The 16920-nt window shown below is 49.1% G+C and overlaps 1 protein-coding gene across 2 annotated transcripts in view; it reads left to right on the top strand.

The window, feature by feature from the left end:
- Positions 1-16920, top strand: part of RPTOR (regulatory associated protein of MTOR complex 1) — a 420173-nt gene that overhangs the window by 86324 nt on the left and 316929 nt on the right. For both annotated transcript variants that reach the window (XM_054458563.2, XM_054458564.2), the window contains exon 3: positions 14810-14892. In XM_054458563.2, the coding sequence (XP_054314538.1) occupies positions 14810-14892 (83 nt within the window). The remainder of the gene's footprint in view (positions 1-14809; positions 14893-16920) is intronic.

The following is a 16920-nucleotide window of genomic DNA, read 5'->3' on the forward strand; positions in this document are numbered from 1 at the left end:
CCTGGCACTGGAAGGTGGCAGCCTCTTTTTTTGTAGAATGTCTCCAGTGTCTCCTAATGATTCAATTTAGGTCATGCTTCGCTGGCAGGAGCATCACGCAGAGCTGCCTGCTTCATGCGGGCTGCACCAGGTGGTGCGGGGCTGTGATTTATCCATTACTGGTCATGCAGATCTTCTCACCTGATTAAGCTGGTGCCTGCTGGACCTCATGTGAAATTCCCCTTTGTAGTTGATAGGTATTTTCGGGAAGACGTGCTTTGAGATTGTGCAAAGATTCCTTTCCTCGTGACTTTCAGTTTCTTCATTTTGAATTCATGGCCTCCATTTTCATTCAGTGGATTTAGAATCCAGTGTTATCCTTTGGTGCCGAGCTTGTCTCCCTCTGGTTGTTGGGAACCCATTGGGCCGGCTTCTTTGCCTTCTGTCTTGCTTGCATCATTCGTGGAGCATGTGCTTACTTGTCTCATCTAGTCTTTTTCCCAGCCTCATTCCTCTTAGTGGAATGTGGTGGTAGAAACTGAGATCTGGGTGCCAGGTGTTCTCTTTGAACTGGTGTGCTATTGCTTCCGGGACCTCTCTCACTGGACAGAGCAAGGAAATGCATGTGTGTGCATACTATATATGTGTGCATACTGTGTGGGCATACTGTGTGTGCATACTGTGTGTGTGCGTATTTGTGTGTGTGCATACTGTGTGTGTGCATACTGTGTGCATGTGCATACTGTGTGTGTGTGTGCGTACCGTGTGCGTGTGCACACTGTGTGTGCATACTGTGTGCGTGTGCATACTGTGTGTGCATACTGTGTGCGTGTGCATACTTTGTGTGTGCTTATTGTGTGCGTGTGCATACTGTGTATAAGCATACTGTGTGCATACTGTGTGTGCATACCGTGTGCGTGTGCATACCGTGTGCATGTGCATACCGTGTGTGTGCATACTGTGTGTGTGCATACTGTGTGTGTGCATACTGTGTGCGTGCATACTGTGTGCCTGTGCATACTGTGCATGTGCATACTGTGTGTGCATACTGTGTGCGTGTGCTTCTCTCTGTACACATTTGTCTCAGCGTTTCTGTACCTCTCTACATGTACATTTGTGCCTCCTATTCCATCTCATGGGGGTTTTCCATATTTGTAGCTCCATCTTCTGACAGTGACAACCTTGGTATCCTTTTTCCTTATTGTATTGGCTAATGTGGTGCCTCCTCCTGCGTGAACCCTCTTCTCTCTGCCATTGCTGCTCCTCTCAGACCCCGTTATCCTTTGCCATTTCACCCCCGATGTCTGCCTTTCTCACTGCCCTGGTCCAACACCCATACAGTCACCTTCCTGCAGCCACACTTCTCCTTCTTCCTCTGCATGGGCTCTGGGCCCAGTCAGACTTGACAGCTCATTCCAGGCCACTGTGGCTCCCATCATCCTGAGACAGATGCCAGCTTTGCCCAGACCCACCTTGTGGCTTTAGGATTATTGAAGAAGGGATTTTAGCATTTTCAACAAGTGCTTTAGGTTTCAGGCCTGGCCAGCCGAGGGAAGGATGATACACCAGTAACCAAGACTGGGAGCTGGGCCGGCGGGGCAGATGGTGGGATTCCATTTCGCACATGGTGAGGTGCTTGTAGGAACCTCCAAGTGGAGCCACCATCCAGTGGAAAGCAGATCTGGTGGGAGAAGGGGGCTCGTTATAGACTAGAGGACCCAGGGGAGGTCACCGCCTAGTACGAACTAGACCAGAGGGTGTGGGGCAGAGGCAAGGCCCTGAGGGTGCAGAGAGGGGTGCCGAAGAGGAGGACCAGGGTGGTTGTGGATGAGTGCATGGAGGAGCTTCTGGTCAGCATTGTCAAGCCTGAGAGGTGGGGTCCAGGCTGCTTGTAGTGACCTGAAGAGCGAAGGCAGATGAGGTGGTGAAGCTTGTGGAGCAGCTTGGCCAGGAAGGTGAGGAGTGGGGTACTAGTGATGGGGCTGGGCTCTGTGATGGGTTTGCTCTGCCTTCCTCAAGATGAGAATGACGGGGGCCATGGAGGAAGCCTTCCTTACAGGGATTGGTGCAATCAAATTACTTACAAACATGTTAGACCGTTTGGAAGGCAGACCTCAGGATTTTATATTTGGTCTTAGCATTTTGAGGTCTATTACTAGAAATCAAGATTTTTGTGTTAATCAAGACTCCAGCTTTATTCCTACCAGCTGTGCTACACCTTTAACTGTTTTGGGCCTCAGTTTCCTCGTCTGTAAAGTGGAGCTAGTGATGCCGTGCGCCTCATGGCAGGGAGGGGGATTAACTGAGTGGAGCTAGTGATGCCGTGTGCCTCATGGCAGGCAGGGGGATTAACTGAGTGGAGCTAGTGATGCCGTGTGCCTCATGGCAGGGAGGGGGGATTAACTGAGTGGAGCTAGTGATGCCGTGTGCCTCATGGCAGGGAGGGGGATTAACTGAGTGGAGCTAGTGATGCCGTGTGCCTCATGGCAGGGAGGGGGATTAACTGAGTGGAGCTAGTGATGCCGTGTGCCTCATGGCAGGGAGGGGAATTAACTGAGTGGAGCTAGTGATGCCGTGTGCCTCATGGCAGGCAGGGGGATTAACTGAGTGGAGCTAGTGATGCCGTGTGCCTCATGGCAGGGAGGGGAATTAACTGAGTGGAGCTAGTGATGCCGTGTGCCTCATGGCAGGGAGGGGGATTAACTGAGTGGAGCTAGTGATGCCGTGTGCCTCATGGCAGGGAGGGGAATTAACTGAGTGGAGCTAGTGATGCCGTGTGCCTCATGGCAGGGAGGGGAATTAACTGAGTGGAGCTAGTGATGCCGTGTGCCTCATGGCAGGCAGGGGGGATTAACTGAGTGGAGCTAGTGATGCCGTGTGCCTCATGGCAGGGAGGGGAATTAACTGAGTGGAGCTAGTGATGCCGTGTGCCTCATGGCAGGCAGGGGGAATTAACTGAGTGGAGCTAGTGATGCCGTGTGCCTCATGGCAGGCAGGGGGGATTAACTGAGTGGAGCTAGTGATGCCGTGTGCCTCATGGCAGGGAGGGGAATTAACTGAGTGGAGCTAGTGATGCCGTGTGCCTCATGGCAGGGAGGGGAATTAACTGAGTGGAGCTAGTGATGCCGTGTGCCTCATGGCAGGCAGGGGGAATTAACTGAGTGGAGCTAGTGATGCCGTGTGCCTCATGGCAGGGAGGGGAATTAACTGAGTGGAGCTAGTGATGCCGTGTGCCTCATGGCAGGGAGGGGAATTAACTGAGTGGAGCTAGTGATGCCGTGTGCCTCATGGCAGGGAGGGGAATTAACTGAGTGGAGCTAGTGATGCCGTGTGCCTCATGGCAGGCAGGGGGATTAACTGAGTGGAGCTAGTGATGCCGTGTGCCTCATGGCAGGGAGGGGGGATTAACTGAGTGGAGCTAGTGATGCCGTGTGCCTCATGGCAGGGAGGGGGATTAACTGAGTGGAGCTAGTGATGCCGTGTGCCTCATGGCAGGGAGGGGGATTAACTGAGTGGAGCTAGTGATGCCGTGTGCCTCATGGCAGGGAGGGGAATTAACTGAGTGGAGCTAGTGATGCCGTGTGCCTCATGGCAGGCAGGGGGATTAACTGAGTGGAGCTAGTGATGCCGTGTGCCTCATGGCAGGGAGGGGAATTAACTGAGTGGAGCTAGTGATGCCGTGTGCCTCATGGCAGGGAGGGGGATTAACTGAGTGGAGCTAGTGATGCCGTGTGCCTCATGGCAGGGAGGGGAATTAACTGAGTGGAGCTAGTGATGCCGTGTGCCTCATGGCAGGGAGGGGAATTAACTGAGTGGAGCTAGTGATGCCGTGTGCCTCATGGCAGGCAGGGGGGATTAACTGAGTGGAGCTAGTGATGCCGTGTGCCTCATGGCAGGGAGGGGAATTAACTGAGTGGAGCTAGTGATGCCGTGTGCCTCATGGCAGGCAGGGGGAATTAACTGAGTGGAGCTAGTGATGCCGTGTGCCTCATGGCAGGCAGGGGGGATTAACTGAGTGGAGCTAGTGATGCCGTGTGCCTCATGGCAGGGAGGGGAATTAACTGAGTGGAGCTAGTGATGCCGTGTGCCTCATGGCAGGGAGGGGAATTAACTGAGTGGAGCTAGTGATGCCGTGTGCCTCATGGCAGGGAGGGGAATTAACTGAGTGGAGCTAGTGATGCCGTGTGCCTCATGGCAGGGAGGGGAATTAACTGAGTGGAGCTAGTGATGCCGTGTGCCTCATGGCAGGCAGGGGGAATTAACTGAGTGGAGCTAGTGATGCCGTGTGCCTCATGGCAGGGAGGGGAATTAACTGAGTGGAGCTAGTGATGCCGTGTGCCTCATGGCAGGCAGGGGGAATTAACTGAGTGGAGCTAGTGATGCCGTGTGCCTCATGGCAGGCAGGGGGGATTAACTGAGTGGAGCTAGTGATGCCGTGTGCCTCATGGCAGGGAGGGGAATTAACTGAGTGGAGCTAGTGATGCCGTGTGCCTCATGGCAGGGAGGGGGATTAACTGAGTGGAGCTAGTGATGCCGTGTGCCTCATGGCAGGCAGGGGGAATTAACTGAGTGGAGCTAGTGATGCCGTGTGCCTCATGGCAGGGAGGGGGATTAACTGAGTGGAGCTAGTGATGCCGTGTGCCTCATGGCAGGCAGGGGGATTAACTGAGTGGAGCTAGTGATGCCGTGTGCCTCATGGCAGGGAGGGGAATTAACTGAGTGGAGCTAGTGATGCCGTGTGCCTCATGGCAGGCAGGGGGATTAACTGAGTGGAGCTAGTGATGCCGTGTGCCTCATGGCAGGCAGGGGGATTAACTGAGTGGAGCTAGTGATGCCGTGTGCCTCATGGCAGGCAGGGGGATTAACTGAGTGGAGCTAGTGATGCCGTGTGCCTCATGGCAGGCAGGGGGATTAACTGAGTGGAGCTAGTGATGCCGTGTGCCTCATGGCAGGGAGGGGGAATTAACTGAGTGGAGCTAGTGATGCCGTGTGCCTCATGGCAGGGAGGGGGATTAACTGAGTGGAGCTAGTGATGCCGTGTGCCTCATGGCAGGCAGGGGGATTAACTGAGTGGAGCTAGTGATGCCGTGTGCCTCATGGCAGGGAGGGGGAATTAACTGAGTGGAGCTAGTGATGCCGTGTGCCTCATGGCAGGGAGGGGGAATTAACTGAGTGGAGCTAGTGATGCCGTGTGCCTCATGGCAGGCAGGGGGATTAACTGAGTGGAGCTAGTGATGCCGTGTGCCTCATGGCAGGGAGGGGGGATTAACTGAGTGGAGCTAGTGATGCCGTGTGCCTCATGGCAGGCAGGGGGATTAACTGAGTGGAGCTAGTGATGCCGTGTGCCTCATGGCAGGGAGGGGGAATTAACTGAGTGGAGCTAGTGATGCCGTGTGCCTCATGGCAGGGAGGGGGAATTAACTGAGTGGAGCTAGTGATGCCGTGTGCCTCATGGCAGGGAGGGGGATTAACTGAGTGGAGCTAGTGATGCCGTGTGCCTCATGGCAGGGAGGGGGATTAACTGAGTGGAGCTAGTGATGCCGTGTGCCTCATGGCAGGCAGGGGGAATTAACTGAGTGGAGCTAGTGATGCCGTGTGCCTCATGGCAGGCAGGGGGAATTAACTGAGTGGAGCTAGTGATGCCGTGTGCCTCATGGCAGGCAGGGGGAATTAACTGAGTGGAGCTAGTGATGCCGTGTGCCTCATGGCAGGCAGGGGGATTAACTGAGTGGAGCTAGTGATGCCGTGTGCCTCATGGCAGGCAGGGGGATTAACTGAGTGGAGCTAGTGATGCCGTGTGCCTCATGGCAGGCAGGGGGAATTAACTGAGTGGAGCTAGTGATGCCGTGTGCCTCATGGCAGGCAGGGGAATTAACTGAGTGGAGCTAGTGATGCCGTGTGCCTCATGGCAGGCAGGGGGATTAACTGAGTGGAGCTAGTGATGCCGTGTGCCTCATGGCAGGCAGGGGGATTAACTGAGTGGAGCTAGTGATGCCGTGTGCCTCATGGCAGGCAGGGGGATTAACTGAGTGGAGCTAGTGATGCCGTGTGCCTCATGGCAGGGAGGGGGAATTAACTGAGTGGAGCTAGTGATGCCGTGTGCCTCATGGCAGGCAGGGGGAATTAACTGAGTGGAGCTAGTGATGCCGTGTGCCTCATGGCAGGGAGGGGGAATTAACTGAGTGGAGCTAGTGATGCCGTGTGCCTCATGGCAGGGAGGGGAATTAACTGAGTGGAGCTAGTGATGCCGTGTGCCTCATGGCAGGGAGGGGAATTAACTGAGTGGAGCTAGTGATGCCGTGTGCCTCATGGCAGGCAGGGGGATTAACTGAGTGGAGCTAGTGATGCCGTGTGCCTCATGGCAGGCAGGGGGAATTAACTGAGTGGAGCTAGTGATGCCGTGTGCCTCATGGCAGGCAGGGGGAATTAACTGAGTGGAGCTAGTGATGCCGTGTGCCTCATGGCAGGCAGGGGGATTAACTGAGTGGAGCTAGTGATGCCGTGTGCCTCATGGCAGGCAGGGGGAATTAACTGAGTGGAGCTAGTGATGCCGTGTGCCTCATGGCAGGCAGGGGGATTAACTGAGTGGAGCTAGTGATGCCGTGTGCCTCATGGCAGGCAGGGGGATTAACTGAGTGGAGCTAGTGATGCCGTGTGCCTCATGGCAGGCAGGGGGAATTAACTGAGTGGAGCTAGTGATGCCGTGTGCCTCATGGCAGGCAGGGGGAATTAACTGAGTGGAGCTAGTGATGCCGTGCGCCTCATGGCAGGGAGGGGGAATTAACTGAGTGGAGCTAGTGATGCCGTGTGCCTCATGGCAGGCAGGGGGATTAACTGAGTGGAGCTAGTGATGCCGTGTGCCTCATGGCAGGCAGGGGGAATTAACTGGGAGCAGAGACCCGGTTTGGTGCAGAGACTGGTCCTTACCTCCCCTGCCCCAACTCCAATCCCTACTTCTACCCCAACATCACAACACCTCAAATACCCCGACCCCTACGTCACGGTGCCTCAAACATCCCGACCCCTGCAACACTGTCTTAGTCTGTTGTTGCTGCTGTAACAGAATACCCGAGACTGGGTAATTTACAAACAACAGAAATGTATTTCACACAGTTCTGGAGGCTGAGGAGTCTTAAGATAAAGGCACTGGCAGGTCTGGTGTCTCTTGAGGGCCCTGTCCATCTTCCAAGATGGTGCTGTAACACTGTGTGCTGTCATGGTGAAAGGGACAGAAAGGCAGAAGTGTGCGTCTAGTTCCCTCCAGCCCTTTTATGAAACACGATTGCCTCCTGAAGGCCCCATCTCTTCATACTACCACATTGGGCTTCCGTTCCAACATGTACATTTTTGGAGACACATTCAGAACATAGCACTAGCCCCAGTATCCCCACTCCAGATCACCCACACCCCTCCCCAAACACGCCTCAGTACCCCCACTCCAGATCACCCACACCCCTCCCCAACACGTCCCAGTACCCCCACTCCAGATCACCCACACCCCCCAAACATGCCCCAGTACCCCCACTCTAGATCACCCACACCCCTCCCCAACACGCCCCTGTACCCCCACTCCAGATCACCCACACCCCTCCCCAACACACCCCAGTACCCCCACTCCAGATCACCCACACCCCTCCCCAACACACCCCAGTACCCCCACTCCAGATCACCCACACCCCTCCCCAACACACCCCAGTATCCCCACTCCAGATCACCCACACCCCCGCAACATGCCCCAGTACCCCCACTCCAGATCACTCACACCCCCGCAACACGCCCCAGTACCCCCACTCTAGATCGCCCACACCCCCGCAACATGCCCCAGTACCCCCACTCTAGATCGCCCACATCCCTCCCCAACACGCCCCAGTGCTGCATGGGGAGCAGGGGCCAAGGTGCTGCATGAGCTGCTTCCTGAATCCGTGCCTCTTCCGCTGCTTTCTGTGGGGCTGACTACGAAAGAGGGCTGCAGTGAACACACCTCACTGAGTCCCACTGCCGGGCGTGCAGCCTTGCAGGACAGCCGCTCACTCAGGGTTGAAGGTCTCCAGCAGATTCTGGGAGTAGATGCACGGTGCTGCTTATTTCGTTTTACAAATTAAACATCCAATATGTCAGGTAGCAATGTATGTGAATCCCCTGTGCTTTATGTAGAACCCTGAGTATGGGGATCATTTTTGGGCAGGGTGGGGTGGAGCGGAAGGTGGTCTGTGCTGATCTCAGAAGGGTCTGAGAAGCTTGAAAAATAAGGGTAACTGTGTGTGCCTGAACCACGCAGGAAGACAGCACTCCTTCCAGAGCTGAGGGAGAGCAGATGTCATGTCTGTGAGCAAACAAGGGGCCAATGACCAGTGTGGCTGTGGACGGCATGGCTTCCCTGCTAGGTCATCCAGATGAAGCCAGGGGCTGTGGAGTCAGCTCATGAGAAATGGGATCCAGGTCCTGAGCGTGCTGGAACTGGCGAGACGGGGTCACAGCACGCGCCTGCATTTCCGGCCCTGCCCCTGCCGACGGCCGAGACCTCTTTTCCCACCCCTGCTCCGCCCTCCTCTGGATAATAAGATGCTGTTCTAGTTCATAGAAGTGACACTTGTCACTTTTCAGAGAAGCAGGGGAGAGGCTGTTTTGTTTTATGGCTCGACATTAAATGCTACAACAGTAATACTAAAAACAATCCTGCTGAAGAACTGCGTGTGCCCCACTCTTGGGGAACTCTGCTGTGGCAGCAGAGTGCGGATGAGCTGCATGCTGAGCAGGGAGTGTCATTTAGCGGAAATGGTTTTGTGTGCCAGCTAATGGTAGCTGTGTATCAGAAGAGGTGAGAATGCCAAAAGTTTGTCAGATGCGTGGAAATTCTGTCATCCCAAGGGAACGTTTGGGAGGCTCTTATCTTTGTTTTTCTCTTCTTAATGCATACACGTGAGCATTAAGAGACCTTGGATAGATGAGCTGAAAATAGTCGTGAGCGCCCTTGGCGGCGACTCGTGGGTTTACAGAGCACTTGCGCAGATGTCGCCATTGATTCTTGCAACCATTTGGGATTCATAGACCGGTCAAGTTGGTTAACAGATATTGGTTAGGTGGAAACGTATATGTTAAGCATAGTGCTATATACAAGGAACTGTAAGCTGTGCTCTTGCTTTCAAGGGACTGATAGTACAGCTGGGGAGGTAAGACTAGGATCCATGCAGTAGAACAGAGGCCAATACGAGGTCAAGCTTGAACGGCCTGGAAGGCCAGAGAATGCTGCGGTAGAGATGTCAGGGCAGGCAGTGGGAGGCAAGAGCAAAGAGCCGAAGGAAGAGCATGAGCCCACACTCTGAGGTTTGAGGGGCTGGGTTTTGGCACACCAGCTGGGCTCCCTTTGGGCCTGGGGGGTCAGTAGCACCCGTTAGCCACGGCCAGTCACAGCCCTATGCTCCAGCACAGCTCTGTGCCCACAGCTGAAACCTTGGCTCTTTGGGGCTTATGGTTTAAAATGCTGTTTTCTTTTCTTTCTTTCTTTTTTTTTTTTTTTTTTGAGACGGAGTCACACAGGCTGGAGTGCAGTGGTGTGATCATGGCTCACTGTAGCCTCTGCCTCCTGGACTCAAGTGATCCTCCCACCTCAGCCTCCTGAGTAGCTGGAACCACAGGCATGCACCAACACGCTGATTAATTAAAAAAAAAAATTCTTGTAGGGACGGGGTCTCATTTTGTTGCCCAGGCTTAACACACTGTTTTCTCTGCCAGTTCCATTGGTGTCTCAAGGTGGTGTCTCTGCTTCCCCTCTGGAGGAATCTGAAAGAAGAGGTTTAACTGCTTGGAACCTGCCTCTCTCCTGTATCTACTTTCCAAAGTGAGGACAGTTTTTTAAAACAGGACATGTTCATCCTCTCATATCTGCTGAAAATCTGTCTAGCTCTTGGTTTTTGTATAATACAGCAATAGGCAACACAGGAACGTAATTTTGTAGCTATGTGAGGAGTGAGGCCTAGTGTTAGAACGGGGCCAGACTGTAAAAGATCGCTCCTGTACGGCTCCCGTCCTAGCCCCACAGGCACTGCAAGGGCCGGGGGTCCCAGCCAAAGCTTTCCTACCCCGGATGCCTGCAGCTGTGTGGCTCCAAGTTTTGCCCCTGAGCTGAGGAAGATCACACGCCTCACTGTATACAGGACTAATTATTACAAAATAGACAGGGATGGCATTATGGTTAGGAAAATATAGACTCATTAAAAATCATTTCTAATTTCAAAGTAGCCCCTTTGCCATTATGTATTTTCTCAGTCAAAAATGAGTTGTTTAAGGCTACACAACTAATGAGTGGCAGAGTCCTTGAAAACCACACAGAGAAATTTGCACTTCATCTAGTAGGCAGCACTCAGTTAATATGTCAATTAACAAATGTTTATTAAGTGTCTGCTAAATACAAGGTACAAACAACTACAAAGATTCTCTGAGCAGTGAGTGCTGGATGGGGCTTTCAGTGCGAACTTTTCACTGAAGGATAGCACACAGAGGAAATTGCACCTAACCCAAGTGTATCCTAAACTGATCATACCCATGGACCCCAGATCAAGGAACAAGAAGACCATTGGCCCAGAAGTCTTATCTTGTCCCCTTTGGGTCCCCCTCCCCCAGCCGCACTGCTGGGTCTCCACTCTTGACAGCTTTCCATCTAAATGGAGCACACAGCTGGCACTGTGGGCTTCTGAGGGGAGGGGGTCAGCTTGCGCTTATCTTCAGGGTGGACTGAGAAGAGAAAGACTAGGTCATTGGTGGCCCTGTCTGTGCCTGGGGCACCACTCTTTGGGGCCATTGGGTCAGATTGAGGAACCCAGCTGGGAGGTGGGAGAGTCTCAGTAGCATCGTGAAGGGCTGCAGATTGGGTGAACACGTTAGCAGTGGATGGTGGAGTGCCAGCTCTTTGGAAGGTGAAATGGATAGGACGGGTAATCAAACTGGGTACATAGGAAGAAGATGGAGAGGTTTAAAAAGAAAAAGCTGCACCCTTTCAGGTTGGCTGAATGCCAGCACTATCAATAACCTTGGACAAGTCATTCGACTGCTTTAAATTTCAGCTTGCCCTTCTGTCCCATGAGGTGGGTTGGACCAAGTTCCTTTCAGTGTAAAGTTCTAAGTGTCTTGAAATTCAGAGGGGTTATGCTGAAAATCTTGCAAATAGGAAAATTTATAAAGAGCTAAAAGTTTTAAGCAAATACCATTTACCATCTCCTTTTCTATCACCTACCCATCCATTTCATTCATCAATTTACCCACACACTCACTCGCCGCAGAAGTTTCATTAGTTCTTTCCCAGATTCCCCTTAAACAGAAACTCATAAAGGAATTAGAAGAGAAATGTTTCATAAGACACAACTACAATTTTACATTTATGATCTGTCCCCTTCACCCCACATCAGACTGATACTGTTGTCAATAATATCTATCGGGGAATTTAATTTTAGTTTATTTAAATTATACTTAATCAAATGCTAAATGCATCATTTTATTTGACCTCATTCTTTCCCGTCTCTTCCTCTGCTTCTCATTTCAGCTCTCCCACCCACTGCCCCATTCTTGGGAGGGAACCATACAATTAACTGACCACAGGGATTCCCAGTGGATAGGAGGTTATAGCGCCATGTAGCTGGTCACAGCCTGGTGAGCAGCCAGCAGTGGCTTCACCCCTCCCGGGTGGGCGGGTGTCCTGACCTGAGTCAGGGCAGGGAGAGTGGGGCCCCTGCTGGGCTGCCTTTACTAACGAGGGCCCCCCTGTCTCTGCAGGATGTTGTGAAGGATGCAGGGAAATGGCTGCCTCCTGCCAACACTGGGGAGAGGGTGGGATGGGAGAAGGGCCTGGACTTTCCAAGGGGTGAAATCCAAGGATGGGGTACTCTTTGAATGGGAACTCCCTCCCTTCTTCCTCTGTCTGTGGTTCACTGGAGAGCATGCATAGTGTGAGCCACCGCTGACCGTCGTGATGCATGGGCAGTTTTCTGACCATAGATGACAGCTGCGGGCCGCGACCATGCTGGTTGCTGCAGTTAAGTAGGGGTGACTGAACTCAACACCTTCCAGCCAGCCCTGTGCGTTTACTTTTTTCCTCCTCATGCACGTGGCAAGGCCGCTCTTTGGCATCTGTTTGTTAAAGCTGTCTTTTGCTTTCCTTTGCCTTGTTTATGTACTTTGTGGCCCCTATTTTTCATTTTTCAGATCCCAATCCAATCCTATCTTGTGGGTCTGATCACAGCACAGTTGATTTGGTTCACTGTGATTTTTTTGAGACCTTAGAACTTTGTTCCTGAGAGAAATGAAGACGAAACATGTAATTTCTGAAGTCACAGATTATGGATTATAACAAATTTACCACAATTCTTCCAGAGAAGTTAGATATTACCTGGTTTTTACCAAGCTTTTCTCAGGCAGAGGTGTCCATTGAATTAGAATCATTGAATCAGAATTTCCAGAAGGTTAGAGCCTGGCATTTCTGTTTTGAAAAGCCCTTGATGACTTTGACCTATCTATGGGCAAAGGCCCTTTCCAGTTGTAAAATCTTATTAACGTCATGATTTTTATTTTATTTTTTTTATCAGAGTAACATACATATAGCTAAAAAAAAAAAAAATTAAATAGTGCCCAAAACTATACAGGTGGCTCTTGGAGATCCTGCGGGTTTGGCTCTATTCGACTGCAATAAGTGAGCCACATGAACGTTTTGGTATCCAGTGCATATAAAAGTTACGTTTACACTGTACTGTAGTCTGTGAAGTGTGCAGTAGCATTGTGTCCAAAAGAACATACACACTTTATTTTAAAAACTGAAAAATGTTAATGATCACTGGAGCCTTAGCGAGTTGTAATCTTTTAGCATTTAATTGGTTGACAGAGGGTCCTGCCTCATGTGGATGGCCACCAACTAATGGGGGGGGGTGGTTGCTGAAGGTAGGGGTGACTATGGGAATTTATTAAAATAAGACAGTAACAAAATTTCCTGAATTGATTGGCTCTTGCTTTCATGCAGCATTTCTCTGTAGCATGTGGTGCTGTTTGATAGCATTTTACCCCCAACAGACAGACCTGGAGTCGTTGGCAGATGTTTTCTGGAAAATGAATGACATGAGCCTGTCACATTAAGGAAAACAACTGACAGTGTTTGTTTCCACTGATAAAATTTGAGATTTCAAATAAAAAAAATAAAATTTGGAAACCTTATATCTACCACTATGAGCCTGGCAACTTCTTTTTTGTTGTTGTTGTTGTTGTTTTTGAGACGGAGTCTCACTCTGTCGCCCAGGCTGGAGTGCAGTGGCGCGATTTTGGCTCACTGCAACCTCTGCCTCCAGGGTTCAAGTGATTCTCCTGTCTCAGCCTCCTGAGTTGCTGGGATTACAGGCGCCTGCCACCACGCCCGGCTAATTTTTGTGTTTTTAGAAGAGACGGAGTTTCACCATGTTGCTCAGGCTGGTCTCGAACTCCTGACCCCAGGTGATCCACCCACCTTGGCCTCTCAAAGTGCTGGGATTACAGTGGTGAGCCACCACACCTGGCCAAGCCTGTTAACTTCTTAGTACTTAAGACATTTCTGATGAGATCATGGTAATGTTAATGAGTGTGGATTCTTAAAAAAATATTGGGGAATGAAATATACAAGATCTGTATAGTTCCATGAGCCGATATTTTCCAAATGATCAATGCATGATGATACAAAATAATCTATGGGTAAAAAATCCACTCAAGGTGCAGCAAAGAGCAGTGAATTTTAATGTCATAGCATACAAAAAGTTCGTTGATGTGGTTTCAGATAGTACATCTCATATAATCTGAAGGAAATTACCACTTGATAATTTTTGGTGTAGTATCAAACAAAAAGAGTCATGATTATATAAAATAGCATTTTAAGATACTCTTCTGTTTTCTAATGATAGATATGTGTGTGAGGTAGGGGTTTCCACTTATGCAGTCACTGAAACCATGAATTGCCACAGGCGAATGCAAAAATGGATGAGAGTCACCCATCCTTGATCAAACCACATATTCCAGAAATTCGCAAAAACATACAAAAATGCTGCTCTTCTCACTAAACTTTTTTGGAAAAAATGGTTATTTTTGTAATAAATATTTATGTTAAAATATAATGGGTTTGTTATTGTTTTTAAAATGAATGAAGAAAAATATTTTAAAAATCTTAGCTGAATTTCACATAGAGTAGATACTGATAGATTCAACAACATAAACCAAAGCTCTTTGAGGTTTTCAGTAGTTTTAGAGTGCAAAGGGGTCCTGAGACCAAACAAGTTTGAGAACTGCTGATTTAGAGTTAGTTGCTCTGGAACCCACTCCTGAAATAAATGGGTAAATCCTGGACATGAATGTATGTTTGTGAAACGGATTTTTTTGTGGGAAAACTGAGTGCAGATGAAAATTAATTAAAAAGTATCACTTCTTTGTCTTTTTCCTTCCTCCTTTTCCTGTACCCATGAGAGCCATAGTTTGAACAGGAGGAAGCATATGCTGTCACTGCAGAGCTGCCTTCTCATAGAAAGCCTGAGCAGGAGCCTGAGAATAAAACAGTGCAAGTGTGGGAAAGCTGCAGGTGCCGAAATACAAATGAACATGGGTAGAATAACAGCATTCACTTGCCCATGATGTTAAAACACTGGCTTTCATGGCGTGTCAGCTTGTTTGAGCACCTTAGCTGTTCGGTAAATCTGGTTAACTTAGGCGTTGTGTTGCTTTTAGTCAAAGGTGACTTTGAAGTGCGTTATATAAGGAGAAACTGTGGAAGAGAGGCCTAGCAGAGGAGGAAATGCAGACGTAAAGAACTTTCTCTTTTCCATTGCTTCCTCAGATCCTCTGTCGATGGGTCCTCAGAAAGCTCTGGAAACCATCGGTGCAAATTTACAGAAGCAGTACGAGAACTGGCAGCCAAGGGTAAGCGTGCTTCACTTGCTCTTCCCTTTCCTTCTTACAGGGAAACTCCAGTTCCTTGGTTTCCAACACTCTTTGGATCCAAGTGAGAATTCTGTGCACACCCTGCCCTTGTGCGGCATGGCACCTGCGCACTGCGTTTCGTGTGCCTGCGTTCTGCCTGCTGGCTATTGGTGGCTGTGTTGTCTTGACAGCATACGCATTATTGTGAGTCTTGCATTGGACAGTCCAACTTATTTTGCTTAAGTTTGTTCCAGATTTTTAGAAAAGAAAAAGTACTTTTCGCTCTTAACCATGGTTTTAATTTTTCTCAGGAAATGTATTTTCAATAATTTTTCTGCAACCTCAACTAGTTAACACTATTTCACATGTCTTCAGTTTTCACATAGTTGAGAAAAAAACACCCAACATTCAAAAGATAACACCTATTATATGCTTTGTCTTTGATTCAAAAGATAAGGTTCTTTTTAGGGAGCCAGTTACCAATTAGTGTGTGGGGTTTTTTTTTTTGCTTATATCTTACAGTTTTTTGTTTGTTTAAAGAAAAGTGGCTTAGAATATAACTGTGTCAAATTGCCTTTAAGATCTTAAGTTACTTGTAATCCACCCAAAGACCTTTAGCCTTTCTTATTAACTGGTTTGGAGATTTAATAAATTTAATAAAAACCTAAGAATCTGGGCACTTATGGAAGTGCCCTATATTCAGCTTTGCATGGTAGATGGACTCGAGTTAACCTAAAGGAGATAATGAAGAATGCAAGTTGAGAAGGTGCCTTACCTGCGCATCTCCTGCGAGTTTTACTCTCCCCTTTTGGATGAAAGCCTCATGGAAACACATGATTTATGGAACCTTTTGAACTCTTATTTGGTTGGAATTTTGATTTGTGGATCATTTATCCACATGATATGGGATTTAGAGATTCCTTATACATTATTTACATTCTCAGAGTAAGAGAACAGCCAAAAATGAATTTTTTCCTGCCTTTAAAAATGCCCTTAGGTCATTTCTGCTGTTGCTTCAAGTCATGAGCTAATTGTTAGGAAGCAGCTCTGTGTCTTAGGGTGTACCTTTGTGCTTGCATTGCCGACTTGTCAAGTCAATAACAGCAGACTTTTGTTCTTTAGAAGGCAGTGTCTTCATGGGTTCTTGATTGATGCCTAATGGCTTGACTTTTTCCTCTCTTAAATTGGTTGCCTCTTGATGGTTTATGTAAACATGCCGTAGCCTTTTTCTTGAGAGCGCAGTGCGTTTGGGGATGGGATGAGGACTGGAGAGAGATTTGGATGGTGGAGTCCTGTGAAAATGTAGTCGAGATGCCTCGTGTTTTCCATAGATAATAGCTTCTTTGAAGACTTTGAAGGTATCCTTGGGTCTCAGCGTGGTGAGACGGGCGCTTACAGCAGTGTGGGGCAGAGTGGCAGTATTAGAAGACATGGCCGTGTTGGCATATGGCATGTCATTAACCAACACTATGGGAATTCAGAGGAATGCCTTTCTGGCTACTTCTGGCCATCTCCTGGGTTTGGCTTTGTACCTTTGCGTTTTACTAGATACATTTGTTTAAAAAAGAAATTAACCCAATAAATTCAGATCTACCAATTGTGTTCTTTCTAGAATGAGTCTCTGCTATTATAACTAGTTTCTTCTTTTCCAAGAATTATTAGATAAGGAAATATAGCCTTTCAGAATACATGTGTTTAATATTTCAAGATATTGTATGTGTATTCCATTTGCTATGATTTACAATTTTTTTTTTTGAGTGCTGAGAGTTGATTTACTGCTGGCTTTATTATTAGTTTCGCTTGGTAGATATCAGCTAGTTGATGCTAGCTGACAGGAAATGGAATCTTCTAAAGTGGCATCTGTTATTTTTAATCTAAATTTCTGTCTAGGAGCAGATCTCTCCATGGCATTGAGAAGAGGCATCATGATGTAGGGAAGGCGACCTTTACATGTAGGTCAGTGATGACAGCCAGAAAGATGACAGTGTAGACTCAGTACAGGATGGAGGGTTCCCTTCCCATGACAGT

Source organism: Pongo pygmaeus, chromosome 19 (genome assembly GCF_028885625.2).
Source record: "Pongo pygmaeus isolate AG05252 chromosome 19, NHGRI_mPonPyg2-v2.0_pri, whole genome shotgun sequence".
Classification (NCBI taxonomy): Eukaryota; Metazoa; Chordata; class Mammalia; order Primates; family Hominidae; genus Pongo; species Pongo pygmaeus.